This window comes from Dendrobates tinctorius, unplaced genomic scaffold (assembly GCF_039654945.1).
Source record: "Dendrobates tinctorius isolate UK_male_01 unplaced genomic scaffold, ASM3965494v1 ptg000060l, whole genome shotgun sequence".
NCBI classification, from domain to species: Eukaryota; Metazoa; Chordata; class Amphibia; order Anura; family Dendrobatidae; genus Dendrobates; species Dendrobates tinctorius.
The window spans coordinates 14,930,985-14,950,039 of NW_027361728.1; the positions used below are offsets into that span (position 1 = coordinate 14,930,985).

The 19,055-nt window shown below is 42.5% G+C and overlaps 1 protein-coding gene across 1 annotated transcript in view; it reads right to left on the reverse strand.

Annotated features, from left to right (window-relative positions):
• The window catches only part of LOC141092731 (anosmin-1-like), a 137,975-nt gene that overhangs the window by 84,655 nt on the left and 34,265 nt on the right, over positions 1–19,055 (reverse strand). Inside the window, exon 3 of the mRNA XM_073579123.1 lies at positions 7,186–7,248. Coding sequence (XP_073435224.1) covers positions 7,186–7,248 — 63 coding nt within the window. The remainder of the gene's footprint in view (positions 1–7,185; positions 7,249–19,055) is intronic.

Consider the following 19,055-nt stretch of genomic DNA (forward strand, 5'->3'; position numbering starts at 1 on the left):
GCTGAAGTGCGGGGAATTTCCGCCTATCTTGCTCATTCACAAGCTGCTGAACCAAAGATCCCTACTCCTGATGTGTTTTTTGGGGATCGCTCTAAATTTTTGAATTTTAAGAATAATTGTAAATTATTTTTTGCCTTGAAGCCTAACTCATCGGGGAGCTCCGCGCAGCAGATTAAAATTGTCATCTCTTTGCTGCACGGCGATCCCCAGGATTGGGCGTTTTCTTTAAAACCTGATGATCCTATTCTAACTAATGTGAACGCATTCTTTCAAGCCTTGGGGTTGTTGTATGATGAACCTAATGCTATTGATCAGGCTGAAAAGGCCCTGTTGGCATTGAGCCAGGGTCAGGATTCTGCAAAGTTGTACTGTCAAAAATTCCGAAAGCGGGCGGTCCTTACTACCTGGAATGATGGTGCCTTGGCAGCTCTCTTTCGGAAGGGTTTGTCAGAAACCGTAAAAGATAATATGGTGGGATTCCCTGCTCCCTCTGGTCTTGACGATTCTATGTCATTAGCCATTCAGGTTGATCTGCGTTTGCGTGAACGCAAAACTGCACGAGAGGTGTTGCCACCTGTTGAACAAATGTCTGAACCTATGCAATGTGATAGAGTTTTGTCTAGGGCGCAACGTCAGGAGTTCAGAAGGCGTAATAAGCTGTGTTTTTTTGTGGAGATGCCTCTCATATTATTTCTGTCTGCCCTAAACGAGAGAAACATTTTGCACACACATTTGCTGTGGGTGGTGTTCAACCTAAGTTTCTTCTGGCAATTACTCTGATCTGCTCCCTGTCCACATTTTCCGCTAAGGCTTTTGTGGATTCGGGAGCAGCTCTGAACCTGATGGACTTGGATTTTGCTAAACGTTGTGGGTTTCCTATGACACCTCTGCGGACGCCTATCCCTTTGAGGGGTATTGATTCTACTCCTTTGGCGAAGAATAAACCTCAGTTTTGGACCCAGGTGGTAATGCGGGTCGCCCCAGACCATCAAGAAAATTGCAGAAAATTGCAAATTTCCCAAGGGTTGACTTTTCAATTTATCTGTACCCGAGCACGAGGCTATGCGATCCTATATTAAGGAGTCGTTGGAGAAGGGTCATATTAGACCATCCTTTTCACCCTTAAGCGGGAGTCACACACAGCAATCTCGCTAGCGATATCGCTGCTGAGTCACAACTTTTGTGACATAACAGCGATCTTACCAGCGAGATCGCTGTGTGTGACAGCGATCAGCGAGCGGCCCCCCTGCCGGTATCGCTGATCGCTGTAAGAAACCTCTGGACATATTTTTTGTCGCTGGTCTCCCGCTTGCCAGCACGCATCGCTGCGTGTGACAGGCGGGAGACCAGCGATCAGCTGTAAAAAATAGAATTAAAATGAAAAATATTGTTATTCTCACCTTCCGACGTCCAGCGCAGCATTCCTCTCTCCACGCTCCGCTCCCAGTGATCCTTTGCACGAATGACCGCGAGACTTTGCGCTCCCGCGAGACTGTGACTCTCGCAGTCATTCTCGCAAAGGATCACTGGGACCGGAGCGTGGAGAGAGGAATGCTGCGCGGGACGTCGGAAGGGGAGAATTACAATATTTTTTATTTTAATTCTATTTTTTACAGGGATGGCAAGCGATGCCGGGCGCTCGGCATCGCTGTGCTGATCGCTGGTGAAGCTGTCTGTGTGACAGCTCACCAGCGATCACATAGCGACTTACCAGCGATCCTGACACCTTGATATCGGTGTCGGTATCGCTGGTAAGTCGCTATGTGTGACTCCAGCTTTAGGTGCTGGGTTTTTTTTTTTTCGTGGCCAAGAAAGATGGTTCATTAAGGCCTTGTATTGACTATCATTCCCTCAACAAAATTACTGTTAAATATCAGTATCCGTTACCCCTGATTTCTGATCTATTCTCCAGAGTTAAAGGTGCTTGCTGGTTTACCAAGCTTGACCTCAGGGGGGCGTATAATCTTATTCGCATTAAGCATGGGGATGAATGGAAGACGGCGTTTAATACTCCGGAGGGACATTTTGAGTACCTGGTGATGCCTTTTGGGCTCACTAATGCCCCTTCTGTCTTCCAGTGCTTCATGAATGATATTTTCCGAGACTTTGTGGATAAATTTTTGATCATCTATCTGGATGATATTTTGATCTTTTCCAGGGATTGAGACTCTCATATGGAACATGTTCGGACTGTGTTCCGGATTTTGAGGGAGAATTCCCTGTATGTCAAGGGATCGAAATGCCTTTTTGGGGTACAGAGGATTTCATTTTTGGGATTTATTTGGTCTCCGTCAACTACTGAAATGGACCCAGCCAAGGTACAGGCCATTTATGATTGGGTTCAGCCCACTTCTTTGAAGGCCCTCCAGAAGTTTTTGGGTTTTGCTAATTTTTATTGTAAATTTATAGCTAATTTTTCTGGTATTGCCAAACCATTGACTGATTTGACTAAGAAGGGTGCTGATGTGCTGAATTGGTCTCCGGAGGCTGTTTCTTCCTTTCAGGAGCTGAAGCGAAGGTTCACTTCTGCTCCGGTCTTGCGGCAACCTGATGTCTCACTCCCGTTTCAGGTAGAGGTCGACGCTTCTGAGATTGGTGCAGGAGCTGTTTTGTCCCAAAAAGATCCTGTAACATCTAAAATGAATCCCTGTGCTTTCTTTTCCCGAAAGTTCTCCCCATCCGAACGTAACTATGATGTGGGGAATCGGGAACTGTTAGCCATGAAGTGGGCATTTGAGGAGTGGAGACATTTGTTGGAGGGAGCTAAACATCAAGTCGTGGGCCTTACTGACCACAAGAATTTGATTTACCTGGAGTCGGCCAAACGCTTGAATCCTAGACAGGCTAGGTGGGCCTTGTTTTTCACACGTTTTGATTTTGTGGTCTCTTTTCTTCTGGGCACTAAGAATGTCAAGGCAGACGCCCTCTCTAGGAGTTTCTTTACTGATTCTCCTATTGTGACCAAGCCTGCTACCATCTTAAGTGAGGGGGTAGTTCTTTCTGCCATCTCGCCCGATTTGAGACGTGCTCTGGAAGAGTTTCAGGAGGACAAACCTGAGCGTTGTCCCATTGGAAAATTGTATGTTCCTGACCAGTGGAGGAAGAGTGTAATGTCTGAAGTTCATTGCTCCGCATTGGCTGGTCATCCAGGTATTTTTGGTACTAGAGATTTGGTGAGTCAGTCTTTTTGGTGGCCCGCCTTGTCTCATGATGTCAGGAATTTTGTGCAGTCCTGTGGGAATTGCTCCCGGTCTAAACCTTGTTCTCGCTAGAGTGGGTTGTTGATGCCTTTGCCGGTGCCCAGGAGACCATGGACCCATATTTCAATGGATTTTATCTCTGATATGCCTGTCTCTCAGAGAATGACTTGTTTTTGCAACAGGTGGTTCGCTTGCACGGAATTCCTGAAAACATTGTATCTGACAGAGGAGTTCAGTTTGTTTCTAGATTTTGGAGGACTTTCTGTTCCAAGCTGGGAATTCAGTTGTCCTTCTCCCCTGCGTTTCACCCTCAGACCAATGGGCAGACGGAAGAGAACAAACCAGACTTTGAAGTCGTATTTGAGATGTTTTATTTCTGCTGATCAGGATGATTGGGTTTTATTTTTGCCCTTGGCCAAATTTGCTTTAAATAATAGAGCTAGTTCTGCCACTTTGATGTCACCTTTTTTTTGTAACTTTGGGTTTCATCCTCGATCCTCTTCAGGGCAGGTGGAGTCTTCTGCCTGCCCAGGTGTTGACACTGTGGTGGAGAGAATGCACCAGATCTGGGACCAAGTGGTGGATAAGTTGTCTCTCTCCCAGGAAAAGGCCCAGTGGTTTTCCAACAGGCATAGGACCATTGGTCCCCGGTTTAAGGTGGGTGATATGGTTTGGTTGTCATCAAAGAATATCTCTATGAAGGTGGCTTCTCCAAAGTTTAAACCTAGATTTATTGGACCTTACAAGATTTTGGAGATTCTTAATCCAGTCTCGTTTCGATTGGCTCTTCCTGTTACATTCAAGATCCATAACGTGTTTCATAAGTCTCTGTTAAAGAGGTTTGTTGAACCATTAGTTCCTGTGGTGGCACCTCCTGACCCTGTATTGGTTGAAGGTAATGTGGAATATGAGGTTGAGAAGATACTGGACTCTCGTCTGGCTAGACAGAGACTCCAGTATTTGGTTAAATGGAAGGGTTATGGCCAGGAGGATATTTCTTGGGTCTCTGCATCCGATATTCATGCCGAAAGATGGGTTCGCGCTTTTCATCGGGCCCATCCTGATCGCCCTGGTGGCGTGGATGAGGGTTCGGTGACCCCTCCTCAAGGGGAAGGTACTGTTATGAGTTCATTTTCTCCTTCACCTCTGATGTCTGATGAACTCCCTCTGCTGGTGAAAGGAGGTAGTGAAATTGATCTGGATGGGAAGAACCTGTCATCTGAACAGGTGGAGTGTGATTGGACATCCGGAATTTCTGAGTGGATATAAGGCAGCCGACGCCCTGCAGGGTTTGCTGGTGATCCTTTCTGCTCTGAGCTCTGGCATCCAGTTTAGTTCCTGTCTACTAAAAGCTAAGTTTTTGCTCTGCTATTTTTCCATGAGATTTTGTCTGTTCACTTAGTGTTTGTGTTCAGCCTGCCCTGGTTGGGACGCGCTGAACTCCATTTTTGTCTCTGATCAGTTGATCTCTTTGCTCTGTCTTCAGAATATACCTGAGTGCTGATATAGTGATTTTGAAGTCTAGTGACTTCAGGGCCTTTTCTATCAGACGTGTTGGACATTATTTTTGGCAGGGTTTTTTGCATGATTGCAGCCAGCATCTTTTCTGTCCTTTCCTATCTAGTTAGTTGGGCCCCATCATTTGCTCAGCCTGTCTTTCTGTCTGTGTTTGCGTTTTCATCTGTTTTTCACCGACAATACATGTTGGGGGCTGTCTATTGCTTTGGGGTCTGCTCTGGGGCAGTTTAGATTTCCCCTTTCTTTCTTTAGGCTTATTTAGCTCTCCGGCTGTGACGAGGGGTCTAGGGCACCGTAGGAACCCTCCACGGCTACCGTTAGTTGTGGTGAATAGGATCAGGGGTCTGCAATCCGCTAGTTACCAACCTCTCCGGATTTCTGGACTTAGCTTGTGTTTTTGCTTTTTCCTCCTCCGGTGACTCATTCATAACAGGTAGGACTGAGTTTAGACAAGGTAATGGTACGAGACAAGGTACAGGAACAAAGACACAGAGACCAGGATAGTCTGCCTCTTGGAGGGTGGGAAGACAGGCACAATACAAGGCTAGAACAAAGACACAGAGACCAGGATATTCTGCCTTCTGGAGGGCAGACAGACAGGTGCAAGGCAAAGCTAGGAATCAAGCCTCCAGAGAAGGCGAAACACAGGACAGGACCTAGCAACTCAGTAGCAGAATACTAACTTAGTAAAGGCGCTGCTCAGACAGCTTCCACTGGGTGGAGCTGCCATAAATACTAGAGGTCTCTTGGTGATTGGCCAGGGACACATTAGGCAGGTGCACACTGATTCCATAAGAACCAGAGAGTTCTGGCGCCTTCCCCCTATGCATACAGCCAGGAAGCATGCAGAGTGCAAGCAGAAGGCAAGAGGCACACAGCATGGAGCTGGCAGAAGACAGAACCCACAGCATGGCCTGGAGTAGTGGGTAAGTTGGTGTGTAAGGCAGGTGGGGGACGGGAGGCCATGCAGTGAAAACAGCAGGGTTGTTAGAGGTATCTTACAAGTGTTGTGTGTCTACTCGAGAGATGTTACTACAGTCAGTGATTGGAGTGTACAGTATTTCTGATGAAATTTATGCCATAAAATACATTTTCACGAATCCGACAAGTGGGCTTAGTCCCGCTCTATACTTTCCATGCTTCACCCATTTTTGCAAAGGTGGTTGGGACTTGTGTGAAAAAGCTAAAGTTGCAATTTTTTGGTGCAACTTTCAAGTAGCAAAAACGTTAGCAAATTTTTAAGGTTCTTTTAAAGTCAGACCTCTGGCATAAACACCTTCATGAATCTGGTCATATATGCCAATATTTTTTATTCTATTCTTTCAATAATTTAAGACCCCCATCCATTTTACCAATTTTATTTACCTATAAGTTGTAAAAAAAAATATATCCAGACAACATTTTGAACCAAACTCATTAAACTTTATTTCAGTCGGTTCTTTCAGCTGAAAGATGATCATTAAACTATTTTTTTTGGTCAGTATTTACTTTTCAATATATTTCCCATTATGCAGATAATTTAAAGGGCAGCTCCACATTTAGGCTATGGTCACAAGACCATAGAGTCTCTCATGGTAGAGAATCAGATCAATTATGCAAATGACACACAGATAAAACTCTGTTCTGAGTCAGCTTAGTGTGATCTGATTCTCTTGGATGCTTATGTGAACGAGCACTTACAGAGGTTCCCTCAACAAATTTGAACCTCAACATTGGGAATAGGTTTAAGTTTTTGTATCAAAAAGGACTTTTCAGAAATGATGCAATTCAAATTGCTTTTGAGCTGGTGACTCCCAACCCATGCGAAGAAAAGGCCAGAGATAAGGCCAACTTGTTACTTGAAGTCACTGAGAGCTATTGAAAACATGGTATTTATTACCCTAGCCATTATATGCACATGGATAATACTAGTTTTAATATTACAGGGTTTTATTAAGGACTTTAATTGTTTTTTGTTATGGGACTAATAACTTACAGGCATTTAGTTGATCACCACCTCCCTTTTCTGCCTGCTCAGGCGTCAATTCTGCTGCTTCTTTTCATCTCACATCAACAATGCTACTGCGGTCTGCTCTTTCAGCAGGGTGTCACTTTCAACATCATTTTGATTAACAGCAGATTCCCCGCAGTTAGGCAGCAGGGAGCTGGCTGTCAATAAGTGAGACATTGGCAGAAATGCCCAGTTTACAGAGCAGAGTGGAAGAAAGAAAGCTGCTCTGTCGATGTGACGTCACCGGAAATAGGAGAATTGGTGGCGGGAGCCGTCTGTGACCACTCTGAGCCTGGAGAGGTCATCGCTGGGTAGAACAAGCAGGTGGTTGTCAATCAAGTTCTTAGCCTCATAGGAAATGTCCTTGATAATCCCTTAAGTTACCTATGAAACTTTGACTTTTACCACATCACCAACAATAACATCAACATTTTGTGTAGAACCATAAATTATTCAAAATAATGTACTGATTTTTACCTCACATTTCCTCGTGCATTGGTTTGACATGACGTCCCACTCACCCATACATGGTTGCATACACTGAAAAAAAGAAAGTTGCAGAAATCAATAGCTGAAATACAATATTTTATCATGTTGCTATGCTTCCTTACATAACTTTAGGCACTATGTGCTGTGGTATAGCTCTTGACAGATTACTTTTCCTGATTCATGTGTATACTGGAAAAACCTTTGTATAAAATTAGAAGTTTAGAGAGGCAAAGAAGGACCTGCAGAGTGTTTGCTGAGGTTGTAAAAGAACCTGACAAATGCCTGTCAGGGAGCTGTTGGTGTGTGAAATGCAATGCATCTTACCCTGCAGATCTGTTCATATTGAAATCTGACTTAGGGTATGTGCCCATGGCATCTTTTTCAGGTGGATTCCACCTCAAACCCACCTGAAAAAGCCCCCAATAATCGTTCAAAATAATCAAAATATACACTGGAATGTCAAAGCATCTTGCTGTTCAACTGTTCCTTCTTTTTTAACTTCTTTTAGCTGCTTCAGGCTTCGATAGTAGTGAAGCAGACAGTTGAATTGATTTGACCATTCTTCTGGCAGCTTCGTCAAAAGATGTAAAGAAAAATGGCAAAGTAGACCCTTGAGCAAAAAAGCTGCCAGCGTTTTCCAGAAATATCTTCTGCTACAAAATCCATGGTTTATGCCGACATTTAAAAGACATCATGTCGCAGATACCTTTATAATCACTTGTGAATGTAGCCTGAAGCAGAAAAGTTCACCTGATAATTTTCTTCTGGAGCCTAAGATTTTATTGATTTCATGGTTCAGGTGCCTCACTTCACAAGCACCATGGCTAGTCTCCATGGTTCAGTTTGTTGTGATAACCCTTTTATCTGTCTCTGAGGGTCTTAGAAAAGCTGTAGTCACTCTGTTCCAGACCATTAGAGATAAAAGAGAATGGGATCATGGAACATATCCTGAACCCATCAACAACCAGTGAACTTCTGTACATGTCCACTACTTTTGATAAGAACAGATATTTGCTTGTCACAGAAATCATTCTAAGGACAATTACCAACATAGCGAAACATGATGTGGGGATTAAAAGCAGATTTGTACTCTATATTATATATAGCGCACATCTGGTCAGACACTCCTAATGTTTGCATGGGAAGCCACAGTTACAGCCATTAATCAGGCCCTGCGCTAAAAACATACAGGTCCATGTGTCTCAGTGTGCCTTCAGGTTATCTTCAAAGTGGAAGTGATGACAATATAAAGCTTTCCATGGGGTCCTCTTTCTTTGAGAAGCTCTGTAGAATTGCTTGTACCAGATTACAGCCAATACATACTAGTCATCTTCTATATAAATTGCCCACTGGTCAGTGTTGACAGCAATCCAAGCAAATATTATTTTCATGTGGTAAATGACTAACAAAGCTTACATTAGAGGAGATAACGGGGTTTTCAGGCTCACCATATTGATGACCAATCCCCAGGGTAGGTAATGAGGCTATGTGCACACGGTGCGGATTCACCCGCGGATTTTTCTGCACAGATTTTGCAAAATCCGCATGTAAATCCGCAAGTCAAAAGACCTGCGGTTTACCTGCGGATTGCCCTGCGGTTTATCACCTCCACAATGGAGGAGATGGCAAACCGCAGCGGAATCCGCAGAAAAGAATGACATGTCAATTCTTTCTGCGGATTTCAAACCACAGGCAAAACTGCGCAGCAAATTCCACACCGTCTGCACAGCGGTTTCAATTTTCCATAGGCTAGAATGGTACTGTACATCACCTGCAGTTCTGCTGCGGATCCGGAGGGCCAAATCCGCTGCGGATCCGCAGCAGAATCTGCACTGTCTGCACATAGCCTTAATATCAGATCAGAGGCTGTCCAAAACTCAAACTCGTAAACCCCACTGAACAGCTGTTTTCAGCTCTGGAAGTAACTGTACGTAACCAGAGAACAAAGCAAAACATTGCTGATCCGTTTACTGCGTAGTCACCGCTTCTGGGTCCTGGTGAACTGTCCTGTGCTGCACTACAGAGACTACCCATTGATTTGAGTGTGCACTTTGTGGCACTACAGGGAAATTGAGCATTTACTGACACATTTCCCCACAAATTTTAGCCATTTATTGGGGGTCCCAGGTGTAGGACAATATCTGATTCAATAAATAGACAAAATCTAAATTAAAAACAAAATGAGCAAATGCCATGCAGTAAGTTAATAAATAGCAATAGGGCATTTGGTTAACATTGTTTTGATAAAAAAAACATAAAAGCCATCCCACTGCATCAAGGTGACCCTACTCGGGACATCCTAACCTCTAGTATTAAAACCTTAGCTTTAGGCTATGTGCCCACGTAGCGATTTTTAAGCGTTTTTGCCGTGATTTTCGGCGCGAAAACGTTTAGAAATAGTGCACAGAACGCCCCCCATGCATTCCTATGGCATTCCGCACATGCTGTGCTAATGCTGCGCTTTTTTCCGTGGCGGAATCGCATCGCGGAAAAAATCGCAGCATGCTCATTCTTTTGTGCGGAATCGCAAAGAATTGCCGCGATTCCGCACCCATAGGAATGCATGAGAATCACTTACTTCCCGCATGTGGCTATGCCCACCATGCGGGAAGTTAAGCGTCTCATGTGCGGTTGGTACCCACGGTGTGGAGGAGAGGAGACTGTCCTCCAGGCTCTGGGTACCATACCCCTGTAAAAAAAAGAATAAAAAATAAAAAATCGGGGTATATTTACCTTCCGATGTCCCGCGCTGCATTCCCGGCCTAGCGTTCCCAGTAATGCCTTGCGGCAAGGCCCTGTAATGACGTAGTCTCGCGTGACTCTAGCGGTCTCGCGAGATCGCTATAGTAACGCGAGACTACGTCATCACAGGTCTCGCAAGGCATTTCTGGGAACGCTGAGGCCCGGGAATGCAGCGCGGGACGCCGGAAGGCAAATATACCCCGATTTTTTTATTTTTTTTTAGCATTTTAACATTTTATCTTTTACTATTGAGGCCGCATAGGCGGCCTCAATAGTAAAAACCTGGTCACACTTGTCAAACACTATGTTTGACGAGTGTGACCAACCTGTCAATCACTTTCCAAGCGATGCTTCAAATCGCTTGGAAAGTGCTTGAATATCGCACGCGAAAATCGCGATCATAATCGCGGTAAAATCGCGGTGAAATCGCGCGATTTCTGGGAAGGAGTCCGGTTTTTAGTGAGCATTTTAAAACGCTACGTGGGCCCACAGCCTTAGAGTTGAGCGAATTCAGCAAGCTATAGCGATTACAGAAAAAGCTAGAGCAGGAACTCGGATGCATGGAGTACGCTGGCTGATCGGCGCCACAGCTGTATGTGTGGTGGCTGTGTCACAGTAACAGCACATGCATGGAGAGGCTGTGTGTTGGGCTCTCCATACATGTGCTGTGACTGTGTCACACAGCTGCGACACATGCAGCTGCGGTGCCGATGCTATTTTAGAATTTTGGATAACTAGAGGCGGAAGACCTGTGAAGACTCAGACGTCAAGGTTAGATTTCAGAAAGGCAGATTTTAAGGGATTCAGAAAGAGAATTGGAGGGATCCAATGGCTGGATATCCTTAAAGACAAAAATGTCCAGGAAGGATGGGAAATCTTGAAAAATGAAATTCTCAAAGCACAGTTGTTAACAATTCCGAAAAGAGGGAAGAATAGGAAGCATTTAAGGAAACCAGGATGGATGAACACAGAACTTAAGCACATGCGAAAAAGGAAGAAAAAAATGTTTATAAAATGGAAAGAGGGAGGCATATCTAAAGAAGAATATAATGCTGTCTGCAGAGCCTGCAGGGCACAAATCAGATTATCTAAAGCTGAAAATGAATTGAGGCTTGCAAGAGATGTCAAAAGCAATAATAAAGGATTTTGGGGATATGTCAAAAGTAAAAGAAAAGTCAAAGATGCTATAGGATTTTTACAGGATGAAAATGATGAAATGGTAAGACAGGATGTTGAGAAGGCTGAACTTTTAAATTCCTATTTTGCATCTGTTTTCTCTCAGAAAGGAAATGTAACACCAACTGTTCTTCACTGTCCTATTAAGGGAATAGAAGAATCCAGGATATCTATAAACAGAAAGATAGTGAGGAAACACTTAGCTAACCTAAATGAATTCAAGTCTCCAGGTCCAGATGAATTACACCCCAGAGTACTGAAGGAGATAGCAGAACACATTTTTGAACCCCTCTTCATAATCTTTGAAAATTCTTGGAGAACAGGAGAAGTCCCAGAAGACTGGAGAAGAGCAAATGTTCCTATCTTCAAAAAGGGGAAGAAGGTGGACCCAGGCAACTATAGGCCGGTGAGTCTGACTTCTATACCAGGAAAGATCTTTGAACAAATTATTAAACAACATGTATGTCAGTACCTGGATAAGAATGAAGTGATTAAACAGACTCAGCATGGGTTTGTAACTAATAAGTCATGCCAGACAAACTTAATTTCCTTCTATGACGGAATCACTGATTGGGTGTATCAAGGAAATGCTGTAGATATAGTATATCTTGACTTCAGCAAAGCATTTGACAAAGTCTCTCATACAATCCTTATTGAAAAAATGACTAAGTATGGAATGGACAAGGCAACTGTTAGGTGGATTCATAACTGGCTTAGTGATCGGACCCAAAGAGTGGTCGTAAATGGCTGCACATCCAGTTGGAAGAATGTCTCAAGTGGGGACCACAGGGCTCTGTCCTGGGCCCTGTATTGTTCAACATCTTTATCAACGATTTAGATGAAGGAATTGAGGGTAAACTAATTAAATTTGCTGATGACACAAAGCTAGGAGGGATAGCTAATACTAGAGAAGAGAGAGAGAGGATTCAAAAAGATAGAAATAAACTGGAGAAGTGGGCAGCAACTAACAGAATGGTTTTTAACAGGGAGAAATGCAAAGTACTACATCTGGGCAATAAAAATGAAAAATGCAGATACAGAATGGGAGGAATAGGGCTAAGCAACAGCACATGTGAAAAAGACTTGGGTATACTAATAGATCACAGACTGAATATGAGTCAACAGTGTGATGCAGCAGCAAAAAAGGCAAATGCAATTCTAGGATGTATTAACAGAAGCATACAGTCTAGATCACGTGATGTCATTATTTCCCTCTACTCCTCTTTGGTCAGACCTCATCTGGAATATTGTGTCCAGTTTTGGGCACCACATTTTAAAAAAGACATCAACAAACTGGAGCAAGTTCAGAAAAGAGCGACCAGAATGGTGACCCGTCTGCAAACCCTGTCTTATGAGGAAAGGTTGCAGGATTTGGGAATGTTTAGTTTGCAAAAGAGAAGACTGAGAGGAGACTTAATAGCTGTCTACAAATATCTAAAGGGCTGTCACATTGTAGAAGGATCAACTTTATTCTCATTTGCACAAGGAAAGACTAGAAGCAATGGGATGAAACTGAATGGGAGGAGACACAGATTAGATATTAGAAAAAACTTTTTGACAGTTAGAGTGATCAATGAGTGGAATGCCACGAGAAGTGGTGAGTAGAGTTGAGCGAAACGGGTCGAACAATTTCAAAAGTCGCCGACTTTTGGCAAAGTCGGGTTTCATGAAACGAAACCCGACCCTAGGATGAGGTCGGCCACGAGGTCGGCGACTTACGCGCCAAAGTCGCGTTTCAAAAGTTTGTTTAGCGCTCTTTTTCAGCCAATCAGGATCCACGGACACTGTGGGCAACGTGATGACATAGGCAGGGGTCGCCACCATCTTTCAGAAGGGCATGCAAGTGATTGGCTTCCTTTGGTGGGCGTCACAGGGGTTATAAAAGGGCGTGCACGCCGACCGCCATCTTACTTCTGCCAATCTTAGCATAGGGAGAGGTTGCTGATTCTGTAGGGAGAGCGTTAGGCAGGGAAGAAGACAAAAAAACTGCTTCTGCTGCTAGCGATTTTGCCTGTGCAACACACCTGTCACTGTGTGTGCAGTGCAAGGGGAGGCTATATTGTGGTGGATCAGCGGTGTTGGTTGTTAGGCTGCCTTCTAAGGCTTCCTGACAGCTGCATTGCTGTTTCCCCACTGCTCTGCTTTTTAAAAGCAATCCCAATTTTTTTTTGGTCCTGCTAAGGTACTGAGCGTGCATTTATTCACACCATACAGCGGTGTACGCTCCTCACACAGTACCGTGTAACGGCTGTTATCACAGCCACAGTGAAGCTATCTGTGTGTCACTGTGGAAGGATAAGTGGAGGACTTGTTCCGTTCTTACAGACCTACACTCTAGGGAGATTCCTATTCTGCCCAATTCTACAATTCACTTTTTTCACACCTGTGCCATCGAGCCTGTGACATAGCGCTCTGATATTCAGTGGGCCTCACACAATCCAAAAGTGTCCAGTGTCCACAAGTGTCTGCAGAAATTCAAAATCTCCCTTATCCTGTAGTCACTTTTTTCACACCTGCTGCATCGAGCCTGTGACATAGCGCTCTGATATTCATTGGGCCTCACACAATCCAAAAGTGTCCAGTGTCTGCAGAAATTCAAAATCTCCCTTATCCTGTAGTCACTTTTTTCACACCTGCTGCATCGAGCCTGTGACATAGCGCTCTGATATTCATTGGGCCTCACACAATCCAAAAGTGTCCAGTGTCCACAAGTGTCTGCAGAAATTCAAAATCTCCCTTATCCTGTAGTCACTTTTTTCACACCTGTGCCATCGAGCCTGTGACATAGCACTGTGATATTCAGTGGGCCTCACACAATCCAAATGTCCAGTGTCCACAAGTGTCTGCAGAAATTCAAAATCTCCCAGAAATTCAAAATCTCCCTTATCCTGTAGTCACTTTTTTCACACCTGTGCCATCGAGCCTGTGACATAGCACTGTGATATTCAGTGGGCCTCACACAATCCAAGTGTCCAGTGTCCACAAGTGTCTGCAGAAATTCAAAATCTCCCTTATCCTGTAGTCACTTTTTTCACACCTGTGCCATCGAGCCTGTGACATAGCGCTGTGATATTCAGTGGGCCTCACACAATCCAAGTGTCCAGTGTCCACAAGTGTCTGCAGAAATTCAAAATCTCCCAGAAATTCAAAATCTCCCTTATCCTGTAGTCACTTTTTTCACACCTGTGCCATCGAGCCTGTGACATAGCACTGTGATATTCAGTGGGCCTCACACAATCCAAGTGTCCAGTGTCCACAAGTGTCTGCAGAAATTCAAAATCTCCCAGAAATTCAAAATCTCCCTTATCCTGTAGTCACTTTTTTCACACCTGTGCCATCGAGCCTGTGACATAGCGCTGTGATATTCAGTGGGCCTCACACAATCCAAGTGTCCAGTGTCCACAAGTGTCTGCAGAAAATCTAAATCTCCCCTGTCCTATAGACACCTTGTACCTTGTTTTACATTACTATATAGTTTGTAGGATTTTGTCTACATTTCTACCAAAAATGAGGAAGGCTGGTGGAAGAGGCCGTGGAATTGGGCGGGGGTTGGCAGCTGGTAATGATGGTGTTGGTGGTGGATCTGATGGTAGTGGCAAAAGCAAAATAGGACCGAATGCAGGAGGTGTTGAGCCTGCGTCATCGTCTGGCTCCATAAGGCTTTGAAGGCTTAGTTTTCTAGGAGTTCGCAAACCGCTTTTAACGCCAGAGCATCAGGAAAAAGTTTTGTCTTACATTGCTGACTCAGCCTCCAACTCTATCGCCTCCTCTTCTGAAGTTGTAAAAAGTAAAAGCACTGAGTCATCATTGGAGGCTCATGTTCATGAACCACACCTTTCCTTGTGTCCTTCACCACAACCAAGATTGAAGGATGACGCAGGCCATACTACTGATTACTCCATGGAGCTGTTTTCACATACCATGCCTGGATTATCAAGTGAAATGGTGAATTACCCAGGCCAAGATGAATCTGATATGGAGTGCACTGATGCACAGCCGCTGATAGATGATTCTGCTGGTACATTCACTCAGAGCACTACATTGTCCTCGCAGTGTACAGAGCCAGATTCTGACCCTGATGAGACTCAGGTACCCCTTCCCGCACACTATACCACCATACACGGTGACACAGAGGAAGGTGCACATGACATTGAAGAGGAGGCGATGGATGACCCAGTTGTTGACCCAGATTGGCATCCATTGGGGGAAGAGGGTGCTGCTTCCAATAGCTCAGATGAGGAGCATCCACAGCAGACATCAACATCGCAACAGCTGTTATCTGGCAGGCCCGGAGCACTCCAAAGACAGGTTCCAAAAATCAAAAGAGTTGCTGGACAGCTTGTCCAGAGGGTCAAAACATCACAGCGTGCTAGGCCGCAAAATGTCTGCCAAAGTAGGAAGAGTGCAGTGTGGCACTTTTTTGAACAAAATCCTCATGATCAGGCCAAGGTTATCTGTAAGAAGTGCGCAAAGACCTTTAGCCGAGGGAAAAATCTGAAAAATTTGAATACCATTTGCATGCTTAGACATTTAACCAGCATGCACTTGTGTTAAATATTAATAATCCGTTAATTTCTTATAAGACTCAGTTCTGTACATTGCTTTAGCTTACACGACATAGGCTATTTTTAAGCTTGGCTCATGGTAGAAAGACAGCTCCATATATGTAGAGACCACGTGCTTTAGGAGACGTATATAATTCATGGCTAACTGTAGAGGTCGCTCTTCTTCCCTCACCATCATGAGAGACAGACACGAAGATGTCATCTGTTCTGGGCCATGACATGACATAACAGCTGGTATGTTACTTTACTACGAAGAAGCCGAACTGAGAGACAGACGCCATTTGCCATGTGAGATCTCGGAGAGAAGAAGAATACATGTTGCTTTGCTATGAACAATGGACAATCTCTCTTTCACTTATTTTTATTCACCTGTTTTTCTGTAATAACCTTTCTTTGATGGAAGAATCCAAATAAACCACTATATTTTTATCTGGTAACTAGTCCTGAGTATTTTACAGGATATGCATTATTTTACATTGGAGAGCCAGCCAGATCTGAATTTTTGTACTTTTTTGCGGATTTCCTCAACTTGCCCACAAGGGGGATTGGACTTTGCTAACGTCAAATCATATGTGCAAGTTATCTGGAATTCCACTACTTACAAGAATCACACAGAACCTAGAAGTAAGAATTGCCAGATAGATTGAGAAGTACTACAAGTGCCAAAGTGCCAGACGTGCTGAAGCCAAGACGTGTGAAGACAAGAGCCCAGCGTTGTCCATCAAAGGAACAAGCTGAGACATTTCAAGGTAAGATAAAATGGATGTCATTAATTGTCTTGCTAAGCAGAGTAAATTGAAATTTAAGTCTGTAGACAATTCTAATTCAGAAGTTTTAAGGCTAAGTTTATATGCCGAGTGTGAACTCGAGAATCAAAGGTTAGATTCTAAGTTTTTCAATAGAGAAAGAGAGAGATTAAAAAATATTCTACAGATGGTAGATATATTTCATAGATCTGTGTCAGAGAAATCCAAAAATGATTGTTGTGATGTTCTCGAGATTGGCTGTAAAGTTAGGGAGATTGACTGTAATCAAGTGTCTGTAGCGGCCATTGAAGGTGACCTTGCAGACGTGGAACAAGATGGAGAAATAGGAGGAGACTTCAGAACTGACGTCGAGGACGTACAAGGGAAAGACGTACCACTAAAAATAGACGACTCACAGGCCCAAATCCGAAGTAACGTAAGGAAGAATTTGATAAAAATATGCGAAATAATTCCTGCATATGACAACAAGATGCATGTTTGTAGAAACTCTGAGGTTTTTGAAAGTTGTGTTGACAAATTTGATTTATCTAACGAGGAGAAGAATCAGTTGTTCAAAATGTGGATCCCTGTAACCTTTTCCAGGAGGTTATCTTTAAAGTTATCTGGTGAAACACATGAGAATTTAACTGATAAAGACAGATTAAAAATTCTCATTTTTTGTTCATCAAATGAAAATCATCCAGATATTGATATTCTTCAAAAATTAAGGATTGGTCGGAAGGAATGTATTTTTACGTTCATGTCCATATATGAACGTTTGTATAGAATGCTGAGTGAGAATGTCAAAACACCGTCCCTCATAAGGAGTTTTGTAAGCAAATTTTGGTTTTTAAATCCTGCATCTCGTGTTATTGCGTCATAAAAAGATTCATTGTTTGAATGTGCGCAATCCCTTGATTTTGCCAGAAAACACGAGAATCGTGAAAGGACAGTAAATCGTGCTAATTTTGTAAAGACAGGCAGAGTAAAATCTTATCAGAAGCCTGTATTAGCAAAACCTTCTAAAATGAGTTTTCCCCAAAACCAAATATATGAAGAACAAAGGAGATCACATGTTTGTTATAAGCCATATGGAATGATGCAAAAGAACACCGAAAAGACACAAATTGAATTAAGAAAAATGATGAGTTTTGATCTTCTTTCTGTAACCAAGATGGCCGAATTTGACAGACAGAAACAGGTGGTGAGTGACATCATGGCCTGTAAACTGAATACTCTGCTCCAAGAATCTATCAGCTTTAAAATGGCAAGAACCTTTCAGGATATTTTTTGCAGAGAAATAAGTATGGGTGTAGGAATTGGCTAGAAAAAGTAATTATATATATATTTTGTGTAACAGTGTTATACAATTAGTGAGTTATATGTAATTATTTTATAGAGTATAATCCTGTAGTTTTATGGTTTGTGGATATATACATAGTCATACAGTATATATAGAGTGTTTGTAGAAGTAGAAATAGTAGAACTTAAAATCTACATCAGTAATAATATTTAGAATATGAATATGATATTAACCTTATCTTTTATGTTTCCTTAGAATTTTCATTTCAAAGCAGGACTTAATCGGGAAAAATTCTCTTATAAGGATTTATGCCTTTATTTACACAGGAAGTTGCAATAATTGCATGATTTTATATATCTAACCCTTAAAAGGAAATAACTAATTGCATTTTTAAATGTGTTCTGGGTGTATGCCTTTTCCGCATGGCTTGAATGACAACCACAGCATATGGAATTTGTACCTTGTTCTAATAATACAAGTATACCAGTATACTAGGTCCCTGTTCTTTAGGAAAAGAATTTTTAAAGGGGTCTCAGCTTTTGCAAAGCAATGGAATTTTTTTTCCAGGCCTAAATGTCAAGTATAGCTATACATATATTTATGTCATGTGTATTTGGGGAATATTCAAAGAAATATTAAGAGACTAAATTGAAATAGTTTGCAATGCATTGATAATTAGGATAATTTGGGTTAAAATATGTGTATTCATCACACCTTCGTATGTGAGGTATTTGGTTTAAACTTAAATATGTGACACAGTCTGAGTGACAGTGACTGAGTGTATGAGCAGCTGCTGAGCGAGAGATGTGATACGTTTGTATGAGGCCTCAGGATTCTGAATGAGAAAAAAAAAAAAAAAACCCAAAGCTTTTATCTTTAGGAGAAATATGCAGATCAGATAAATTATTAGAATATTAAGATACATAATGAAATATTATCTACACAACATATATTTCTATAGTTCTTTAGTAATTATTTCTTGATTTAGTTAATTGTGGAAAAGTGCAATCGCACAACAAAATAGAAAATAGTTTATGAAGAAAATCTATTCTTTCCTTATCAGCTTTAGCTCTTTTAAACAGGCACCAGCACAGAGCCTGGTATTCACCAGCTGCATCTGGGAATAGTGGACCTTCCTTCTCTGTCCAAGTGTGTTAATCTTAAACTACATTTAAATTAATTTTTCCAAAGGATAATTTTATGATATTCAAATTAATTTTGATGGTTACACATCTTCAGACAAATAATGGTATAAGCAAGTATAAATTCACATAATTTATACATTAATTATTTTTAATTTTGGTTTTGATAAATGAATTATTTCAT